Genomic DNA, 21,103 nt, shown 5'->3' with positions numbered 1-21,103 from the left:
GGCCGGAGTTCTTCGCCCAATCACGAGGCGCCTAGGTCAAGAGACTCGCCAAAAAGAGAAACAAAACGGCCACAGGAACCAATGGAGTTCCCTGGGAGGCGGGACTTGACCTGCAGGAATGTCAGGGTCTAAAAGGTGCAGGGACACAATTCACCCCTCTCCTGCCAAGCACCGAGGGGTATTGGCAGAGTGCGTGGGGAACTCGGAGTAAGGCGCTAGGGTGAGCAAAGGTGACAGAATCTGGGCCACAATGAATATGGAAGGTAAAGAGAAAGCAGAGGATCTAGGGAGAGAATGGAAGGTACAAAGCAGGGCAGGTACAAACTGAAAGATCTATTGCACGAGGGTCTAATGGAGAGAACTGGGTTAGGACTGCAAAAGAAAAGAAGCAAAATACTGGAAATCAGATGGAAAGGTCAGGATAATATAATGGATCCCAACACTAAACCAAACTGCTTAATGTGAGAGAGCCATGGGCAGTTTCAGGGTAAAACAATTTGATTGCATAGGATGTTATGTGTAAAATGCTTTGAGATCACCAGATAGAAGCTGCCAGAGGAACGCGGTGTTGAATAATTTGTGTTGTAGTCTCAGTCATTAGGCAAAAGCCGTAACTGAGGCAACTACCCTTTCATCTATCAACACCCACTTCTGCTGGGATCACTACAAGACTTTAACCAGCTTACTGTGACTAAGTTGGGAGGCAGTTGAGCTAATATTTGCATATATAGAGAGAACATATGTACACATTTTATCTATTTTTGATGGTATTCCTCTTCCCCCACCCCACCCATTCATTGTCATTTCTTCTTGGACTGTAAGCTTTTCGGGGCTGGATCCCTGTCAATGGGACCATCATATTGACTGGAGTCTCTGGGCACTGCCACAATACAAGTAATATAATAAGAATTATTAAATAGGCTCATATAGTCCAAAGAGTTGCAGAATGTCTGTCTACTGTCTTCAGATCTTTATATCTTGCTTTCTGGAAGTATAATTCAATTCTCATTGATTTAATTGAGCGCTATATTGAGCCTGAGGTTGGCAGAGGCTCGGGATACAGTTGAGCTAGCACCCACACCTTTAGAAGTTCCCTGCTGATTTGACAATTTCACACCTTTCTTTGAATCCCTCCACTCACTGACTACTTTAAAAAAAAATTGGCCACAGCAAACATAAGATACTTGTCTTCACTTTCAAGACCTTTGACAACCAATCCCCATCACCATCCCCTTCCACCTAACCTTGTCATTCACTATCAAGATGTCAACCAGCCTCCATTGCCCACTTGTTAAATTTTCAAACAAGCACGGTCATGCTTTTCCCATACTGCCTTCACACTTGGGAGGAGCTCTGCAAAACGAACTCATTATCTTCCTTCAAATTGCTCCTTAAAACTCTCCTCTGCCATGAAGCCTACAAAAATTTGACAATGGTTAGACTGCTGGTGCATTGAGGGCACTGCCTACCATGCTGACCCATACTGCCGCATTGTTCTCACAGGTCCTCTGGCCTAAGTCTTAATAAATACTGTCTAGAATCAATAAGTATTGAGCTCTCCACACCTCTGCACCTAGGTCTGCGGCTTACATAGGTGCACACTCAAAAGTGTGACACTGTGCTACCTCTTCATCTTTCCAACGTTGTCATCACCATTTTCAATTTGCTTCCTGGGTTTTCTAATGAGAACATAGGCATTATTATTAACAATAACAATAGTGTTTTCATCCATAAATCTCAAAGCATTTTACAATATCAAGTGAGACAACAGGTACTTGCCTGAGAGGATGAGAAATTTAGCAGCCTTTGTATAACCTTGTTAGCTTCTGGTGGACCCCTGGCAGAGCTGTCACTATGGCATCTCCAATTGTTCCAATTCACTCTACTTTGGTTCTAGGAAATCTCATTTTATTGGACTATTTTAGCGTTGGTGGAAGGTGCTGACTTGATGACCCTGGAGACTGTAGCCCTATATCCACAAGACAGGGACAGCATGAGATGCAGCAGGGCAAGCTTCGCTCTCACCAACCCATGTGCCTCATCCTTGCCTTGGATAGGGGAGTTCAGTCTCCTTGGCTCATTCAATCCTTGCCATCTGCTGGGATTGCCAAAAATGGAGGTCAGTTAGTGCAATCCTGGTGGTGGTGGATATTGTTATTTTGTTGGTCACCATTCCACTAGGACAGTGGTTCTCAAACTTTTGTACTGGTGACGCCTTTCACATAGCAAGCCTCTGAGTGCAACCCCCCCTTATAAATTAAAAACACTTTTAAATATATTTAACATCATATAAATGCTGGCGGCAAAGCAGGATTTGAGGTGGAGGCTGAAAGCTCGCGACCCCCCATGTAATAACCTCGCCACCCCCTGAGGGGTCCCGAACTGATCCCCAGTTTGAGAATCCCTGCACTAGGAATTAGACTGATTTCACAAAACTCATTTCACTCAAGCCACCAGGCAGTTATCAGATGGTAAAAAACAGCCTTTAACTGGATTCAGACCAGCAGATGGGTGTGAAGGGTCCCCTACCCTTCTCAATCCCATGGAACTTCCCAATACATAGTCTCACCTAGGGGCGGACAAACCTGGATCCAAACACTTGGGTCATTTCAAAACTAGCCACTGATTTTAGCTGCCCAACCTGAGCCACCTAAGGGCCTGATTTTCAGAGGTGCTGAGCACCCATGGATGAGCCCATGGATTTTATTAGGACATCTCTGAAAATCAGGCACAATGTGTCTGAAGTTGGGTATGTTTAAAAACGTGTTGGGTACTTGTGGACACTTGTAAAAGTGCGGGCATCGGTCTGTCTCCTTGGGAAATGCCACTTGCTTACCCCATCCAGCTGTCCTGTGCCTGGAATAAGGTGCCACCTTGTGGCGAGACCAACGCACTACAACATTAAGTTCCCTTGATCTCTGGTTATCTTGTTTATCCATCACGCCCAGGGGGAAAAGAAATCACACTTGCCATCTGGTCACCCTATACCTAGCACCCATCTCCTCCCACCCTGACCAGCCCCCACTCCTCCCTGGCCAGCCCCCATCTCCTCCCACCCACCCCAGCCCCCCTTCCCTTCCCAGTCCCCCCACCCCATCTCCTCCCACCCAGTCCAGCCCAGCCCCTCCTTCCCCCAGACCTTCGGCCAGCCCCCATCTCCTCCAACCCAGCCCAACCCCCCATCCCATCTCCTCCCACCCACCCCATCTCCTCCCACCCAGCCCAACCCCTCTTCCCTTCCCCCCACCCCATCTTCTTCCACCCAGCCCCCATCTCCTCCAACCCAGCCCAAGCCTCTTCCCTTCCCAGTCCCCCCATCCCATCTCCTCCCACCCACCCCATCTTCTTCCACCCAGCCCAGCCCCCATCTCCAACCACCTAGCCCAAGCGCTCTTCCCTTCCCCCCACCCCATCTTCTTCCACCCAGCCCCCATCTCCTCCAACCCAGCCCAAGCCCCTTCCCTTCCCCGTCCCCGCACCCCATCTTCTTCCACCCAGTCCAGCCTAGCCCCTCTTTCCCCCAGCCCTTCGGCCAGCCCCCATCTCCTCCAACCCAGACCAACCCCTCTTCCCTTCCCCGTCCCCGCACCCCATCTTCTTCCACCCAGCCCAGCCTCTTCCTCCCCCCGCCCGTAACGCCCTGAGTCCTTCCCGCATCCCGCCTGTCTCTTGCCTACGACATTCTGATGAATATTCATGAGCGGCTCGTTAATTATTCATGAGGTTTCGCGGGCTTTTGCCGACCACGTGGGATCATTTTTTCGCGCGCGGGATTCAGGCCGGTAGAGGAAGCTGTAGCGGGGATGGCGGTGAGCGGCGGGGCCCGGCTGGGGATGACCGCTTGGGAGCTGGTGTCTGGATGGGGGTGACTCCCGGGGCCTTGAAATCCTCCCCCCCGGGTGCCCTGGGCTCTGCATGGGGGAGGGGGCCCTGGGGCACAGAACCCCCCTCCCACCCCCGGGTGCCCTGGGCTCTGCATGGGGGAGGGGGCCCTGGGGCACAGAACCCCCCCGGGTGCCCTGGGCTCTGCATGGAGGAGGGGGCCCTGGGGCACAGAACCCCCCCAGGTGCCCTGGGCTCTGCATGGAGGAGGTGGCCCTGGGGCACAGAACCCCCCCCCCCACACACACACCCGGGTGCCCTGGGCTCTGCATGGGGGAGGGGGCCCTGGCACTATGTGGCCTGTTGGGAGGGTAGACCCATGGGGCATTAAGCATCCCTTCCACCTTACCTAGTTCTGTGGCCCCTGCATTGGGGAGAGAGGGGAGACCTGTGCATGCTCTATGGGACAGTCTGTTCTTCTGCCAGCCTCTAACATGACTCTGCCTTTCCTGTAGGATTCCTCCGAGTCCCAGAACGTGGCCACCAGTCCTGCCCGTAGCTCTCGGCGAGATGCCTTCACTTCCAGTCCGGGCAGAGACCTGCCTCCTTTTGAGGATGAGTCGGAGGGGCTGCTGGGGACCGAGGGGCTCCCCGAAGAGGAGGAGGATGGGGAAGAGCTGATTGGGGATGGGATGGAAAGGTAGGGAGCGTGCGTGTGAGAAGCCTCCTGGGGTGGTTCTGTGCAGGCAGCGCCTTGGCAAAGGGGGCAGTACATTTGCCTTTCACCTCTGGACACAGGTTCAGATTCTTCTCAGGGGCATTAGGGAGAGAACTCATTGTCTTCAGCCTGGTCCTCGTTTGTGCACCCTTCAGAATAGCCCTTTGTAGTTCAGCATGTTCAAACTATGCAGGTGTTTCTAAAGGCATCATCAGCACCATGGGATGTGTCTGCTGAAGAGAAGCCTGGGATGGGAACAGCAGAGGGGCTGCATAGCACTGGTGAGGGGTATGGACAGGCACTCAAGGCTAGGATAGCAGGGGTGTGAGGAGCGTTGGGTGAGTTGTGGGGGGTGAACTTGTACAGTTCCTGCCTGGACTGTGTCTGGCTCAGATCAGCATTAGCCCCTCACGCAGGGGAGCATGAAACTCACAACCCTACTTCTTAAGCAAAACTGTTCATTCTACAAATATTGGAACCTTTGCAACTGGATTTAAAAAGAAACATCTTCTACCCCAGGTCTAATAACAAACCAGGGAGCTGTGTGGTACAGAGACTGTTAGTCTGGGTTTGTATATTGGTATTCATTACCATAGTATTGGAGCTTCTGCCATTGGTAATGTGGAATTGTAAAATTCCTCTCTGTTTTGGTGGCTCCTTCTGACACCACCTTGCCCCAAACAGTAAAGCGGCTGGAAAAACACTGTAATTTGGCTGAAGTGCAAAACTGATTAAGCTAGATCTGTGTGTGTGTAGGGACTACCGCCCGATTCCAGAGCTGGATGTCTATGAACCTGAGGGCCTGGCCTTGGATGATGAGGATGTGGAGGAACTGACTGCCAGCCAGAGGGAGGCAGCGGAACAGGCAATGAGGCAGAGGGACCGTGAGCTGGACCGTGGCCTGGGCCGCATGAGGAGGGGGCTGCTGTACGGTACGTGTCAATGAGATTTTAAAAGTGATTGATTGTTTGTAACCTGCCCTTTCAGGAGCAGCTAGTCTCTCCCCCGCTGCGCAGAGTTATTTGCTCAGCCTGAATAGCCTGACCACTGTAGGAGCTCCACAGCCTGCTAAATAGCTAGGTGTTGAGGGGCCTGTGCAGCAGTGGGTTCACCTGAATCCCCCCCATACACAAGCCCTTTGTGATGGGCACTTCGGGAGCTCTGGCAGTAGCGATATTAGCCTGGTGCACTTGATGTGGCTGCTGCTGAGCCACGGCTCCCAGGTCCACATCAGGATTTGGGCTCATGCCCGGTAAGTGCTGGGCAGACTGCTGCACGCCTGTTTATGGAGACTTCAAACCAAGCAATGAACCGTCTCTGATGGGCTGTCCCCTGGTCCCTTTAGAGGAAGGATAATTATTAACCCTGATGTCCAGTCCAGTCCCCCTTCTTTCTCTCTGGACACAGGTTCTGGAGTCAACCTCTGTGTACAGTTTTTGGGGTCCGCATGGGGCTCTTGCTTTTGCCTCCATAATCTCGGAAAAGCCAGTGTCTAAACCATATCTCTGTAACTTGCTCTTGGTACCTAAAGCTTGGGGGCTTCTGTAGACCAGCGCTTGGCTTGGCATGGGGAATAAAGACAACCTGGCGAATTGCAAACCATCAGTCATCTTAACTTCAGTACCTGGAAAGATAATGGAGCAAATAATTAAGCAATCAATTTGCAAACACCTAGAAGATAACAAGGTGATAAGTAACAGTCACCATGGATTTGTCAAGAACAAATCATATTGAACCAACCTAATAGCTTTCTTTGACAGGATAACGAGCCTTGTGGATAGGGGGAAGCAGTAGATGTGGTAGATCTTGACTTTAGTAAGGCTTTTGATACTGTCTCACATGACCTTCTCATAAATAAACTAGGGAAATGCAACTTAGATGGAGCTACTATAAGGTCGATGCATAACTGGTTGGAAAACTGTTCCCAGAGAGTAGTTATCCGGTTCACAGTCAAGCTGGAAGGGCATATCAAGTGGGGTCCTGCAGGGATCAGGTCTGGTTCTGTTCAATATCTTTATCAATGACTTAGATAATGGCATAGAGAGTACACTTATAAAGTTTGCGGACGATACCAAGCTGGGGGGGTTGCAAGTGCTTCTGAGGATAGGATTAAAATTCAAAATGATCTGGACAAACTGGAGAAATGATCTGAAGTAAATAGGATGAAATTCAATAAGGACAAATCCAAAGTACTCAATGTAGGAAGGAACAATCAGTTGCACACATACAAAATGGGAAATGACTGCCCAGGAAGGAGTACCGCAGAAAGGATCTGGGGGTTATAGTGGATCACAAGCTCAATTTGAGTAAACAGTGTAACATTGTTGCAAAAAAAAGCAAACATCATTCTGGGATGTATTAGCAGGAGTGTTGTAAGCAAGACACGAGAAGTAATTCTTCTGCTCTACTCCAATTAGGCCTCAACTGGAGTATTGTGTCCAGTTCTGAGCGCCACATTTCGGGAAAGATGTGGACGAATTGGGTAGAATCCAGAGAAGAGCAACAAAAATGAGTAAAGGTCTAAAAAACATGACCTATGACAGAAGATTGAAAAAATTGGGCTAGTTTAGTCTGGAGAAGGGAAGACTGGGGGGGCGGGGGGGAACATAAGTTTTCAAGTACATAAAAGATTGTTACAGAGAGGAGGGAGAAGAATTGTTCTCTTTAACTTCGGAGAATAGGACAACACGCAATGGGCTTAAATCTCATCAAGGGCAGGTTAGGTTGGACATTAGGAAAAACTTCCTAACTGTCAGGGTGGTTAAGCACTGGAATAAATTGCCTAGGAAAATTGTGGAATCTCTGTCATTGGAGATTTTTAAGAGCAGGTTAGACAAACACCTGTCAGGGATGGTCTAGATCAGGGTAATCTGCTGGCAGGCTGCGTGACAGTTGGTTTACATTGACTGTCCGCAGGCACGGCTGCCCACAGCTCCCAGTGGCCGCGGTTCGCCATTCCCGACCAATGGGAGCTGCAGCGGTGGCCGACGGGCCACAGGTTGCCCACCACTGGTCTAGATAATACTTAGTCCTGCCTTGAGTGCAGGGGACTGGGAAGACCTTTTGGGGCCCCTTTCAGTTCTACAATTCTATGATTCTGTGGTGGTAGAATAGAGCTTAGTTTGGTCTGGCTATGTGTTGGGAACTTCTGACCACGCTTGCAAAGACATTATGGTCCATTCATTATATATATTTTTATATATATAGAAGTGGGGCAGGGAGGTGTAGACAGCAGGAATGTCAGCTCTGAGTGACACCTCTTTTTCTTTAAACTTTCAGATAGTGATGATGAAGATGAGGATCGTCCTTCCCGGAAGAGGCGGTTGGCGGAACGGGCTGCAGATGGGGCAGAGGAGGAGGATGAAGACATGATTGAGAGCATTGAGAATCTGGAAGACATGAAGGGACATTCAGTAAGGGAGTGGGTGTCTATGGCGGCTCCCCGGCTTGAGATCTACCACCGCTTCAAGAACTTCCTGAAGACCCATGTGGATGACCATGGGCACAATGTGTTCAAGGAGAGGATCAGTGACATGTGCAAAGGTATGGCTGACTGTGGGGCGGGTGGGAGTGGCAGATGATCAGACCCACCTGGATGTTCTTTGTTGTTTTTTTGCAGTAGAACACACTTTGGGGTGTCTGATACGGCGTTTCCCCCTTCCTCCTTGGCTGTGGCACTCTACAGCTGTCTGTTCCATATGTCCTCTTCCTCTCCTGTCTACCCCAAATGCTGAATCAGCTTTTTAGGGGCTTTGTTGCTTTTGATGGAGCTGGCTGAATAATGCAGAACTTTGCTGCAAACTTTCCTCTAACTTCTTAATTCATGCCCCTTTTGTGTTCACTTTCCATTGTGCAGCTGAATTCTGCCAGCAGGAAGTGCTGCATAGGGGTGCAGACTGGAAGCTTACAGGCTCTGATACAAAACGAAGAGGAATTTTTTATTTGTTTCTTGGCATCATTTGCACCAGGAACCAGATGGTTCAAACAGGGAACAGAAACAGTGCCATATGACTTCGGAGACAGTCTCATCTCAGCAGTGCAGCCTAGAATTTGTAGTAGCATCACAAATGCTGATTGATCTTGAAGAAGAAAAAGAATAGTTGGCCAATAGAAAAGGCAAAATTCGTTGAATCTGCTAAGAATGTTTTCATGTAGCTGTAGGTGTTATTAGTTTAACCCCATTGTGCTAGGCGATGTACAAACACAGGGAAAAAGCAAAATATCAGTCCCTGCCCCATAGAGCTTACATGAGGCACAGATTTGGGGGTCCGTCATCAAGCACAACATCCCAGGGGCTAGTAGTCGCTGATTTAGTTTTTTGGAGGTGCTTGTATGACCAGGTATTGTGGCAAGGCCATTCAGTCTTGAAAACATTGCACTGGACTTCTGTGCTTTTTGGGAAGCTTCCCTGTTCTTTGTCAGCTCAGCGATCAGAAATCTGATACCGGTGAGGAGAGATGCAGTAGAACATTGGCTAGAGGAGAACACTGACTACAGATGAAATCCACCCTACTTGTCCCCTCTACAGAGAACAGAGAGAGCCTGGTGGTGAACTATGAAGATCTGGCTGCCCGGGAGCATGTCCTTGCCTACTTCCTGCCAGAGGCCCCGGCTGAAATGCTGAAGATCTTTGATGAAGCAGCCAAGGAAGTGGTGCTGGCCATGTACCCCAAATACGACCGGATTGCTCAGGAGATCCATGTCCGTATCTCGCATCTGCCTCTGGTGGAAGAGCTGCGGTCACTCAGGTAGGCAATGGAGTTGGTATTGATGATGGCCGGTCCTATGAGGGCCTTTGGACCACGTGTTTGGGATGGTGAGGCTTGCTGGAGCTACACTGACTAAAGTTCTATGTGAGAAAATAGGAACTCTGGGCTATGCTGGGGGAAGGATGCCAATGGATCCAGCCTGTCCCAGTAGGATGATGGGCTCTTTTATTAAAGTTGCTCAAAGATAATGTTTCTGATGCCCCAAAAGATAAACCACAGACATGTGAGAATAGGCTCACTGATCAGTGTTCCCCATTGGGTATCATATCTGCTGTGCCTGCTGCAAGGAGGCTGTGGCAGGTCTTTCTGCCTTCCCTGGAGCCTGCCAATGTCTTCCCTTCTCTCTTTAGGCAGCTGCACTTGAACCAGCTGATCCGAACCAGCGGCGTAGTGACAAGCTGCACAGGGGTCCTGCCTCAGCTCAGTATGGTCAAGTACAACTGTAGCAAGTGCAGCTTCATCCTGGGACCCTTCTTCCAGTCCCAGAACCAGGAGGTGAAGCCCGGTTCCTGCCCAGAGTGTCAGTCGGTTGGCCCCTTTGAAATCAACATGGAAGAGGTAAAATTTAAACCCTTTATACAATGTTGACACATCTCCTGCAGTGGCACCTTCTTCCCACCTCTGTCCAATGAGGAACTGGATTGATGACAGGTCTGGTCCCTGGATCTAGATCCAGTTGTCTCTGGGCCTGAGAGTCCTTATCTGTTTGGCCGGTGTAAGGGCATGTCTGATACCATGTTGATCCCTGTGGTATGTAGATACCTGAAGTGCTGCAGGGTTGCAAACACTGAGCCTTCCAAACCACCCTCCTCTCCTCATTGCATGGCTAGGGGAACTGAGCCACAGAGTCACTGCAAGATAATAGCAGAACTACTAACTCAAAGCTCCTGGCTCCCAGTTGTTGACCTAACCACTATACCATGCTCTTCCCTACAAGCTGGGTGTCTTTACCCAAGTGTTTCAACAATGGAGCCAGGAGCTGGATGGGTAAACACAACTAACCTCTCTGTCATGCAGGTGGGTGCTGGAGAGTGAAATGCTTTGGTCAGGGCAACATGGCAGAAGCTTCTGCCATTTCCAGAGCTGTCTATCCAGCGGACGGCCTCTAGCCCTAAAGCTACTTCTAATCAATCCCCAGCCAATCCTGGCCCCTGCTCTTTACTCAGAGCCTAGTAAAGTCTAAACTAACTGCTCCAGCACTCTCCCTGGCCTCTTCTGCAAAGGCCCTTTGAAAAGCACCCGTGCAGGCTTTGAGGGCGTCTGACTCACTGTGCAACTCGCGTTTGTTATCCCAGACCGTCTACCAGAACTACCAGCGCATCAAAATCCAGGAGAGCCCTGGGAAGGTGGCAGCTGGCAGGCTGCCTCGCTCCAAGGATGCCATTCTCCTTGCTGACTTGGTCGACAGCTGCAAACCAGGGGATGAGATTGTAAGTCCGTTGGGGTGAGCGTGGAGCAGTTAAACTTATTCTCAGCCCTGTGGGGGGCATTGTGAGAACCTGGACTGTCACTTCCGTGTGTGTATGTGGGGAGGGGTGATATTGGGGGCTGTCTTAGCTCTAAGACATGTCAGATTGGGCTTGAAAGTCGTGTTTCCAGTGTCTTGAGAATGGAGCATTAGTGGGAGGAGGAGACAGTCTCGGGCCATGTAAATTGGTACTTTCCTGCTACCTAGACATTAACCTGCCTTGTCCCTTTCTGTGCCTTCTAGGAGCTAACAGGGATCTATCACAACAACTACGATGGCTCACTAAACACAGCCAATGGATTCCCAGTATTTGCAACAGTGATCATGGCAAATCACATTGCCAAGAAAGACAACAGGGTGGCAGTTGGGGAACTGACTGATGAGGACATGAAGGTTATCATAGGCCTGTCTAAGGATGAGCAAATTGGGGAGAAAGTGAGTCTGCTTGAAACATTTCTCCTCCTGGCAGCTAGTTGTTTGCATGAGTCCAGATCAGAGAACAAAGTTAAACTGTGTGATATTATAGTGGGACATGTCAAGTTAGAGGGACACCATCAGCTCAAAAATCAGTTTCTCTCTGAAAATGTCTTGCCCCCTGTAGTGCCAAGATGGCTGTCAACGAGAGTGAGAAACTGAAGAGAGGTGGATGAAACACTTAGTTTGCTTTGTAAATTTTTGTCAGCACTTTGTGTAGGGGCAACTTCACCATTCCTCCTGGATAGTCAATTCCCATCTTGTTTGTACAAGCCTTTCACACCACAACAGGGATAAAATAGGAAAAGGTGACTGGGGAAGCCACCAGACTTGACAGAGACTCCAGGGGCAGTTCTGAAATGAGATTGATGCCAGCTGATGGGTGTCTCCCTGAAGCAGTGGCTGCCTAGTGGAGAGAGCAGAAAGAAGATCTAGCTCCAATGTTCTGTGTCTCATCTCCTGTCTCTCTTGCCTTGCTCTCTAAGGGCAAGTGCCTAAAACAAGCATCTTCCCCTTAAAACATTCTGTCCCTGCGCCTTCTTAAAGGAGGGTTGTGATTTCAGGTTGGCAAGGAATAAGACTGGCTTAAACTGTTCAGTTAGCAACCCTGTAACCTGCCAAGACCCGAGTTGATACACTAAAGGACGCAGAGCCAGATTAAGCACCCGTAGGGCAGGAAGCGTAATGTGGTGGGTTCAGATCCTTTAGCAAGGATGAGATCTCAGTCATTTCTATCCTATCTTTAATTGCAGAGTCTGATGTTTGTAACTTTACTTCCACTGGGTGGAGCTGATACATCTATAAAGCCAGAGTTTTGGAAATAAAACTTCAGTTCTTTGTCCAAAAAAAAGTAGGTTTGAAATCAGAAGTGACCAATATCCAACATTTTGACAGAACTTGCCTTAATTGGGCATGCAAAAAAACAATTGCCTGTAATCTAAATACTTGGTCTTCAGCCATTAATCTGCACAGCAGATCACCAATCTTAGTTATTCCTGCTGATAATAGTCAAATATTAATGTATCAGTTAAACAGGCTTCAGCCAGAATCAGGATCTCTAACTCAGAACACAAAGTAACACATACAGTCTCTTCGCTGTATTTAGTGTGAAGTATGAATGTAGTGGTAATAGCGAATCCTGCACTGGATTGCACATTGTGTCCTGCTCATCAACACCGGGCTATCATAGAACCTTTGTGGCATATCGGTCGTATTATTGCATTGATGCGATGTTCCTCTCTATATAATAAAGGAATCCTTGATGTCAGCAGGGTGACTTCAACCACTGATTAGAATAGCCGCGTAGCTAATGAGTCTTGCTGCTTTTCATGCTAAATGTTGAATACGATGGGCCACTGAAAACTCTTCTGCCTTTCCTTTCAGATCTTTGCCAGCATTGCTCCATCTATTTATGGGCATGAAGACATCAAGAGAGGCCTGGCCCTTGCCCTGTTTGGTGGTGAACCCAAAAACCCTGGTAGGTGTGTTGTCAGTTGTATTCAGTGTGTGATTCCAGACCTATTTCTACTGGTGCAGTGAAGGAAGTTAGGAATTATCTTTGTAATGTGACTTCTGGGTAAGAAGATCAGGAGTAGTAGAGTAAGGGGACGTCTCTGTGAATAGAACTAGGAACATATGTTCCACTCTACAGGAGTAGAAACACATAGTGAAGACGAGGTCCCGGCTCTGAAGAGCTAGAATTTAGGCCCCTAGCATCATGGGTTTAACATACCTCTGCCCCAAGCATTCTGGGTTTAGTGTCCTTGTGCAGGTCTGATGCCTGGGGAACCCTCACTGCTTCCTCCTTGTGTATGGAGTGTCTTATTTCAACTGGGGGAAGAAATGCGACATCGCACACCTAGATGTAAAAGAACCAGGTTCCACAAGGGGAGGGCTGAGAGCCCCTGGGCCAGCCATGTGTACTAGAGCTCGGTGACCCTGGATCTCTTGCAGATCTATTTGGGTGGATTTTTGCACTTGCGTAACTCCATTGGTGAGTGAATTGGGAACCCCTCAAAATGTTCACAACTCAAACTCACGCTGAAGGTGGCGGCGGGTGGGAGACGAAGAGGGAGGCAGAAGGAATTGAACTTTAAACAAGACTTCCTGGCTTTTGCTCAGGAAGTAGTGTTCTGAGTGCTGATGGACCCACCTGCACATTCCTGGTCTGAGGGAAACCATCAGATTTCATGGTTCTTGCCAAACTCTAACAAAACCTGAACACCCAACGCTGTATTTCTTAAGTTTCCCTGTCAAACACTCACCCCTTCCTAGTGCTCTTGTTTCCTTTCGATTACATACTGCTCCATTAGAGGGCAGTATCATTGTTAGTGTATAAAAGCTACTTTTCCCTAAGTCCTCTCCTATTTCTGACCTGGCTGTAGGTGGCAAACACAAAGTCCGTGGTGATATCAATGTCTTGCTTTGCGGAGATCCGGGCACAGCCAAATCTCAGTTCCTCAAGTATGTGGAGAAGGTGTCCAGCAGAGCCATCTTCACCACTGGCCAGGGTGCTTCTGCTGTTGGTCTGACTGCCTATGTCCAGAGGCACCCAGTCAGCAGAGAGTGGACCCTGGAGGCAGGGGCACTGGTGCTGGCAGACAGGGGTGTCTGCTTGATAGATGAGTTTGACAAGGTGAGCACCGACTTATCTACGCAGTAAAGCAGAGCTAATGGGGTGTGGGTTAGGGGCTCTCTTGGCTGAGGAGTTCAGTGGCTCATGACTTCCCCCCGCACCAATGTTTTATCTGTTGCTTGTGGGAGAGAATGACCCAGGCTGGTGTGGATGCCCTTTCTTAGGCTCCAGCTAGGCTCACAATGCAGTTCACGTGCGTGTGTGATGCTCAGGTAATTGATCAAAGTACCCTTCATGCAGTGCCCCCCGCTGAAGCACTTCATCCCTGACCTGGAGGGATGAAGGGAGCTCAGATTGTCTCCCATTCATTCTTTGGTCTCTGGGGCTAACGAGTGCCCATTCTGGTGGTGTGGTGCCAGTGTCATTAGGAACTGCATGGAGACACCGTTTCCCATAGGCCACTGAGACCTCATCAGGTGGTGTGAGCTATCACTTGCTACTGAGCTGGGCCAGATTTTAATGGGTCTCCTAAGAGCAAGTGAAAGTAGGATTTGCCACCACAGTTGGATAGAGGGGGCTGGCCTGAATCCGAGCCATCTGCTGAGCTCCCCACAGGTCCAGCAGCAGGTAGGTAAGGAATGAATCTGAGGATCTAAGGGCAGTTTGTAGCAGTGAAGGAAGCAGATGCCTCCTGTCCTTGAAATATCTGTGCCCCCTAATCTAGGGCTCATGGATCCACCCTACATCCTCTCCTGCCCGGGGAAATGTTAAAACAAGTTTCTCAGCTCTGTATGGCAAGCTCTTGTGAAGTGGGTAGGGACTGGTGATTTCCGCCCCCCCCCCCCCCTCCCTCCCTTCCCGCTGCAACCCTGGCAGCACGCACCTAGTGTAGGCTCATGGAAGTTGGACCATGAGGCCCTGTGTAACATGTTCCTTCACTCTTGGCCTCCTGCAGGATAGTGGGCACCAGTGTATGTTAAAGTCTTTGCTTTCTCCTAGATGAACGACCAGGACAGGACTAGCATCCACGAAGCCATGGAGCAGCAAAGCATCTCCATCTCGAAGGCTGGCATAGTCACCTCTCTGCAGGCCCGCTGCACAATTATTGCTGCTGCCAACCCTATAGGTAAGTACCTGGGGACCAGGAGTGCAGGGAGTCCCTGTCTCAGACCCATGGTATCAGTTTTGCAGTCACCAGAACTGCTGCACTGCCTCTTTATGGACCTCTGGTCACCAGACCCTCTAACTCTGTTACTACATGTGCCGTCTGGAGACAGAAACCAAACCCACAGGAACAAGGTTATGATGCTGGATGCAGGGTCTCTCGGGGGGGCACATGAGCTTGTTTGACCATGAGGGAATCCGTCTGTGATGCAGGTGGGCGCTATGACCCGTCGCTGACTTTCTCAGAGAACGTGGATCTGACGGAGCCCATCATCTCTCGATTCGATGTCCTGTGTGTGGTGAGAGACACGGTGGACCCAGTTCAGGTACAAGCCAAAATGTGACCCACAGCTTATGCGGTGGTGGGGGTGCCACTGCCCATGCTGACAGGGAGCTGGTTGGGTTCTGATGCCTACCATGCTGTGATAGCACTGAAGTGGTGGGAAGAGGGGCATAGGGCAGAGCTACCCCTTGCCTTGGTGCTTTTGCCAAGTGAAGTCTCCCAAGCCTCAGCAGGTCGTTGACTACAGGCCGCTTGGGGGCCCCAACCTCCACCCCTAAGACTTATCTCATTCCAGCCACATTCCTTTCATCCAATTCCTTGAATGCCTCTGCCTCTGTCTCCATTTCACCCTGTGGCCAGTTGAGTGACTAACTCCTTGAATTGGCCATTCAGGGCATGGAGAGAGGATTGCACCACACTCCTTCCCTCAAGGCAAGAGCGCTTCATCCCCCCCATTCTCCGCAAAGACGCCACAACATCTCCCAGCATCATCCAGAGCCTTACTCAAACCTAGGTGTCTATCAGGGCTGTGTACAGCCCCATCCTTCATGCTGTGAGAGCTCCTGTAATTGTTTCTCCTCCTGGGGCACTTCCCCTTCAGCGTAGTGAGGATTTCCACCCTGCCCCAAAAAAGAATGACATTGCTTCTATAAATGTGACTTGTCCCTATTGCAGCACAGTCTCCACCCGGCAACTGGCTGAGATTCCCTTTTGGAACCAGTGCACATGGCTCCAACATGCACTGGGGTCTCTGTCGAATGCCATGAGGCCCCTGCTCCCCTTTTCCAAAGACTGAGTGTGACTCTTCAAGCCTTCGCCAGCCTGTGACGGACTGGGAATCAGTCTGAGTCCCCTTGTCTGAGTACAACCATTGGCCGACTGCGCACCTATCCCCAAGCTTCTGCTAGGTCATAGAATATCAGGGTTAGAAGGGACCTCAGGAGGTCATCTAGTCCAACCCCGTGCTCAAAGCAGGACCAATCATGAAATCCCAGATCCTTAAATGGCCCCCTCAAGGAGTGAACTCACAACTCTGGGTTTAGCAGGCCAATGCTCAAACCACTGAGCTGTCTGTCTGCAGCACACAGCTGCGTGGTTGAATTCAGCTGCAGAAGCAGCGATGGCTCCAATGCCTGTTACTCCTACCATTGTCCTGCAGGACGAGATGCTAGCCCGATTTGTCGTGGGAAGCCACATCAAACACCACCCTGGCAGCAAAGACGTAGTGAATGGAGATGCCCAGGAGATTATCCTCCCTAACACCTATGGCGTGGATCCCATCCCCCAAGAGATCCTGAAGAAATACATCATCTATGCCAAGGAGAAGGTCCACCCTAAGCTAAACCAGATGGACCAAGACAAGGTGGCCCGGATGTACAGTGATCTCCGGAAGGAGTCCATGGTGAGTAGACTTAAATAAAGGGCTAAGTGGGGGGAGCTACCTGGATCAGGAGTGGATTACCCCAAGATCTTCCTACTTGCTCATGTTGTGTCCCTCACCATAGTATCTGGGTATGAAGCTCTGGGTCGCCTTGCCAAAAGGACTGGACTGTGTCCAATGTTGTAGAGACACCTGGTAAATAAGTGGTTCTGCCTCATCTGAATGTAAAGGTACATAGGTTAGTAGTGAGGTTTTGTATGCCACAAGGCTATACGTTCTGCTCCGTTGCGCTCTCTGGTAGGAATCGATGGAGATATCTTAAATATATTGGCTTTGCTGCTGTGGAATCCCATAAGCTCCTGCTGCGTCTTTGGACTTCCTTTGAGGCGGCCACATTCTCCACCTTCACCCCTCGGGGCTGAGGGAAGCGCTATGGCTGCAGTGCTTTCCCATTGAGACTATGGACTCCTCCCGAGGGATCCTGGAGCTTCCTCTTCTCAACTGAATCTGATGGGCCACAAGGAGTTTCATGGACCTTGGGAAAATGTAGTTTAATGTCTGGCTGAATCTGTTTTTTTTAAATTCCCTACTAAGAATTGGTGGGGGGTGGGGGGGAATAACCCTTTCATGCCTCTCATCATAAAAAAAGCAAAATAAGGGGCAAAAGCACCTTTATAGCTCACCTTTACGTGAATTAATGGTGTTGTCTGTCTAGGCCCATAAGTATCAATTGCCTTTCTCCATATTGCACTATGCCTGCCAGCAGGTGGTGCGGTTTCCTTGGTTTCTGAAGCTTCTTGGTCATGAGGGTTCATGACCAGTCACCTACAGTAGGTAGCCTTGCATCCCATCAGACATGCATGGGCTGAGAAGGGCCTGTGTAAAAAGCCTGGTCTGCTCTCTCTCATGTTCTGTGTGCCCTTGTAATATTGTCCCTCCCCTCGCTCCATAGGCCACTGGCAGCATCCCCATCACGGTGCGTCACATCGAGTCCATGATCCGCATGGCTGAGGCCCATGCCCGCATTCACCTGCGGGACTATGTGGTGGAGGACGACGTCAACATGGCCATCAGGGTGATGCTGGAGAGCTTCATTGACACTCAGAAGTTCAGCGTCATGAGGAGCATGCGGAAGGTGTGTGGGAAGGGGCTCATGGGTTGGAGTCACTTAACCAGCTAGATTAAGGCTCCATCTGAACTGATCGGGTTGGAAACCAGTTTGGTTTGGACAGTGGCTAAAACACTGATCTTTACCTCTGACCCTAGTGCGAGCAGGGCCTTAGTGAGCAGCTCCGTGTTACTCTGCAGGGATGTGGGGAAGCCACAGTGACTGAAAACAAAGGGCTGGCTACAGCTTGGGCTTGGCTGCTTTATGGTGCAGTCCTTCTGCCTGCTCTGGTAAGGTAAAGGAGCTTATACCACCTTCACAGAACAAACCCATCTTGGGGTTTAGCATTGATGTACAGGGCATCTTGGGGGACAGAGAGGATATGGCCAGAGTGCACTGCTCTATGGCTATTCTGGGCTAGTGAAATGGCCCATAGAAGGCTGTTACAAGCAGGTGTAATTTAGAGCACCCCCTGGCCTGTTTTACACTGTGCCGAGGTTGGAACCAGATTTAGAGAAATGTTAAAAAGTTACCTTAAAGGAGACATGTATGATCTAGCCTCTGTGTACCAGGAGCATTGTGCTGCCTCGTTCTCCTCTTTCCGTCTCCTCCCTTCCTGCTTTGGCACTGGGCTCTGATCCTGTTGCTACAAGCTTAATGGTGACCAAACAGAAGTAGACAATTGTACAATCTCCTTTGTTACTTTCACTCACTCACTCACTCACTCACTCACACACACACACACACACACACACACACACACACACACACACACACACACACACACACACACACACACACACACACACACACACACACCCATCCATATGGGAAGGTACCCTGGGCTGCCAGCTCAATTGGCGCAGCTCAAGTTCCTGCTTGGGTCTGTGAGACTCCTGGCCGCTTTCTTGGGCTGGGGGCTGTGATCAGCAAGTTTTAAGCTTGGGAGGTCGCTGTGAAATCTGTAGAATTCCAGGCCATATATAGACTATACTGCTATATAGACCTTTCTTCCAAGGGCGGTCCCTCCCCCAAAAGCCCTGTCTTCCAGCCTTCGGGGAGCATCAGGGTTGGTTCCTAAGCCTGTGGGGATATCCTATATTGCAAGATCAGAGAGCACCTGATGGAGGTTCCTCAGCCTGGTTAAAGTAAATATGTTCACCCTATGGATTCTGTAAATGTCTCCTGAGCCACTAACATGGCTGGCAAAGGCCTGTGTTCCAAAGGTTAGTCAGAACCCTGAAGGAGGGTGTGAAATGGAAATGAATGTTTTCATTTTTTACTTGACAGCTTAAGCCTCACCGTCCCACGCAGTATGTCTACACTACAAGTGCTACAGCTGCAGCTATGCCACTGTAGTGTAGATATTTCCTACGTTGCCGGAAGGGGGGTTTCCATCAATGTACTTAATCCACCTCTCCAAGAGGTATTAAATAGGTCAACAGAAGAATTCTTCCTTCTACCTTGCCCTGCCTACACCAGAGATTAGGTTGACCTAACCCTGGCCCTCGAAGAGAAATTTTTCACAGCCCTGATGGATGTAGCTAGGTTAATCTAATTGTTAAGTGTAGACCAGCTGTTACACTTGTGTCCTGCGTGCCGGTCATAGGTTATGTGGCCCTCTGACTCTAACCCTCTTGGGATCTTCCTTTGCTTCCCAGACCTTTTCCCGTTACCTGGCTTTCAGACGAGACAACAACGAGCTCTTGCTGTTTATTCTGAAACAGCTTGTGGCAGAACAGGTGATGTATCAGAGGAACCGCTATGGGGCCCAGCAGGACACCATCGAGGTGCCAGAGAAAGACCTGGTGGATAAGGTATGGGATAGGTTCTATGCACTGCACTCTGCCAGGGGGGACTGACTGCTCCCTGACCCTCCCCTGCTCCCTGCCCCTGGATCCTTGAGCTCCCCCTTAACCTTCAGTGCTAATGGTCCAGAGTTCTCCTTGCTGTATGTAAAAGGAGATGCTTGTGATACCAGAGAGGAGCAAGAAACCAGCTGTTCCAGCCCTAGCAGACTGTGAGTTGGGATGTCTATTTTGAAGAGTCTTCTCTAGGGTACTCTATTACCACTGTCAATCTGCCAGAGGGTCATAGGTGCCTTTAAAGGGACACTGTCAGACTAATAATGTTTTTCAAAACCTCCTTGCCTGAGTTGCTGCACCAGAAGAATGTGGCATTAGACATAAGCCATTTTAAATGAAGTCTAGCTTTCAGTCTGTCTCTTGCCTCTTCACTTTTCTCCTGTCTGGGTAATAGAATAGTGGCTTTCACTTATTCCTGATCAGTTTTGTTTTCTGGTTCTCGTGCGCTAGTCTAGTACTGCAGTATTTGGACAGCAGAGCCCGGGGAGTAGCTGGTGCTTGCCCCATGGAGTTTAGTCTGATTGGACAATGAGCTCTCAGGATGGGAAAAGCAAGTGATTATACAAGCAGTGATCAGTAAAGATCATACCTACTCCTGTCCTCCCTCCCCTCCACTGCCCCAGTCACTGAGTGTTTACGGCTTCCCTGTCTGCCTGTAAGCTTTTTTTTAACCAAACTGAACTGTTGGCCCTCACGGGGGACGTCTCTGAACAGTCCATGGCACCAGGAGAGTATCAAATTTCCCGTTCCTTCCTTCTTTACGTCTTGGTCACTGTCATGGAACGTGCCTAATAACTGTACCTCTTTCAAATGTCAGGTCCACCAGAGTGGTTTTCGAATTCAGCCCCTCTTATTAGAGAAGGCTCTTGTGCAGATCAGAAATCCCAGGGTAACTCGGTGCATGCTGCATATGATGAGTCTCAGCTTTCTCTAGTTATGGTTGCATTTTAGATCCAATGGAAGTCAAGGACAGGCAGAAAGCAGGCAGGTGCTGAGCTAGCATCCTCCATGCACTCTCCTCAGTCCTGACCTGCTGCAAGCCTGGGCCTCTGCTGAGCAGAGACTGCTCATTTTCATGAATGGTGTGAGCCCTCTGCAGTGGAAACTTTTTCTGAAATGAGCATTAACGCCTCCCTCTGTTCTCTTCTCCCAGGCTCGCCAGATCAACATTCACACCCTCTCTGCCTTCTACGACAGCGAGCTGTTCAAGATGAACAAGTTCAGCCGCGACGTGAAACGGAAGGTGATCGTCCAGCAGTTCTAAGGACAGCGGCAGAGACTGCCTTGTGTGCAAGGGAGAGGAGAAGTCGGCATGTGTCCCACCCAGGAATGCAACCGGAAATAGGAGAACCGGAGCACTCAGCCATTCCCTTGCTTGCTTTGTGCCTTACGGATTAAGGGAGTGCCTTAGGAGTGCTGAGCTGCAGAAGGACTTGTAAATAGAGTTAAATAGGTAAAGGCCCAGCTAAGTCTGTT

At 49.7% G+C, this 21,103-nt stretch overlaps 1 protein-coding gene across 1 annotated transcript; it reads left to right on the top strand.

Moving 5' to 3' along the window:
- The first annotated feature begins 3,803 nt into the window (after positions 1–3,803).
- MCM2 (minichromosome maintenance complex component 2) lies at positions 3,804–20,891 on the top strand. The gene is made up of 16 exons (XM_065408259.1): positions 3,804–3,809; positions 4,338–4,522; positions 5,297–5,472; positions 7,820–8,083; positions 9,069–9,288; positions 9,660–9,867; positions 10,605–10,739; positions 11,021–11,212; positions 12,635–12,728; positions 13,636–13,886; positions 14,826–14,952; positions 15,204–15,316; positions 16,433–16,675; positions 17,607–17,789; positions 19,424–19,579; positions 20,781–20,891. Exons 1-16 carry the CDS (start codon positions 3,804–3,806, stop codon positions 20,889–20,891), a joined length of 2,664 nt encoding a protein of 887 aa, XP_065264331.1.
- Positions 20,892–21,103: the final 212 nt, after the last annotated feature.

The sequence above is a fragment of the Emys orbicularis genome, chromosome 7 (assembly GCF_028017835.1).
Source record: "Emys orbicularis isolate rEmyOrb1 chromosome 7, rEmyOrb1.hap1, whole genome shotgun sequence".
In the NCBI taxonomy this organism is placed as follows: Eukaryota; Metazoa; Chordata; order Testudines; family Emydidae; genus Emys; species Emys orbicularis.
The sequence above is the reverse complement of the archived record's forward strand: the minus strand, read 5'-3'. Positions and strand labels throughout refer to the sequence as shown.

Coding starts and splice junctions, on each gene's coding strand:
- MCM2 (XM_065408259.1), top strand. Junction 13,887..14,825: donor TGATAGATGAGTTTGACAAG/GTGAGCACCGAC, acceptor GCTTTCTCCTAG/ATGAACGACCAGGACAGGAC. Junction 15,317..16,432: donor ACACGGTGGACCCAGTTCAG/GTACAAGCCAAA, acceptor ATTGTCCTGCAG/GACGAGATGCTAGCCCGATT.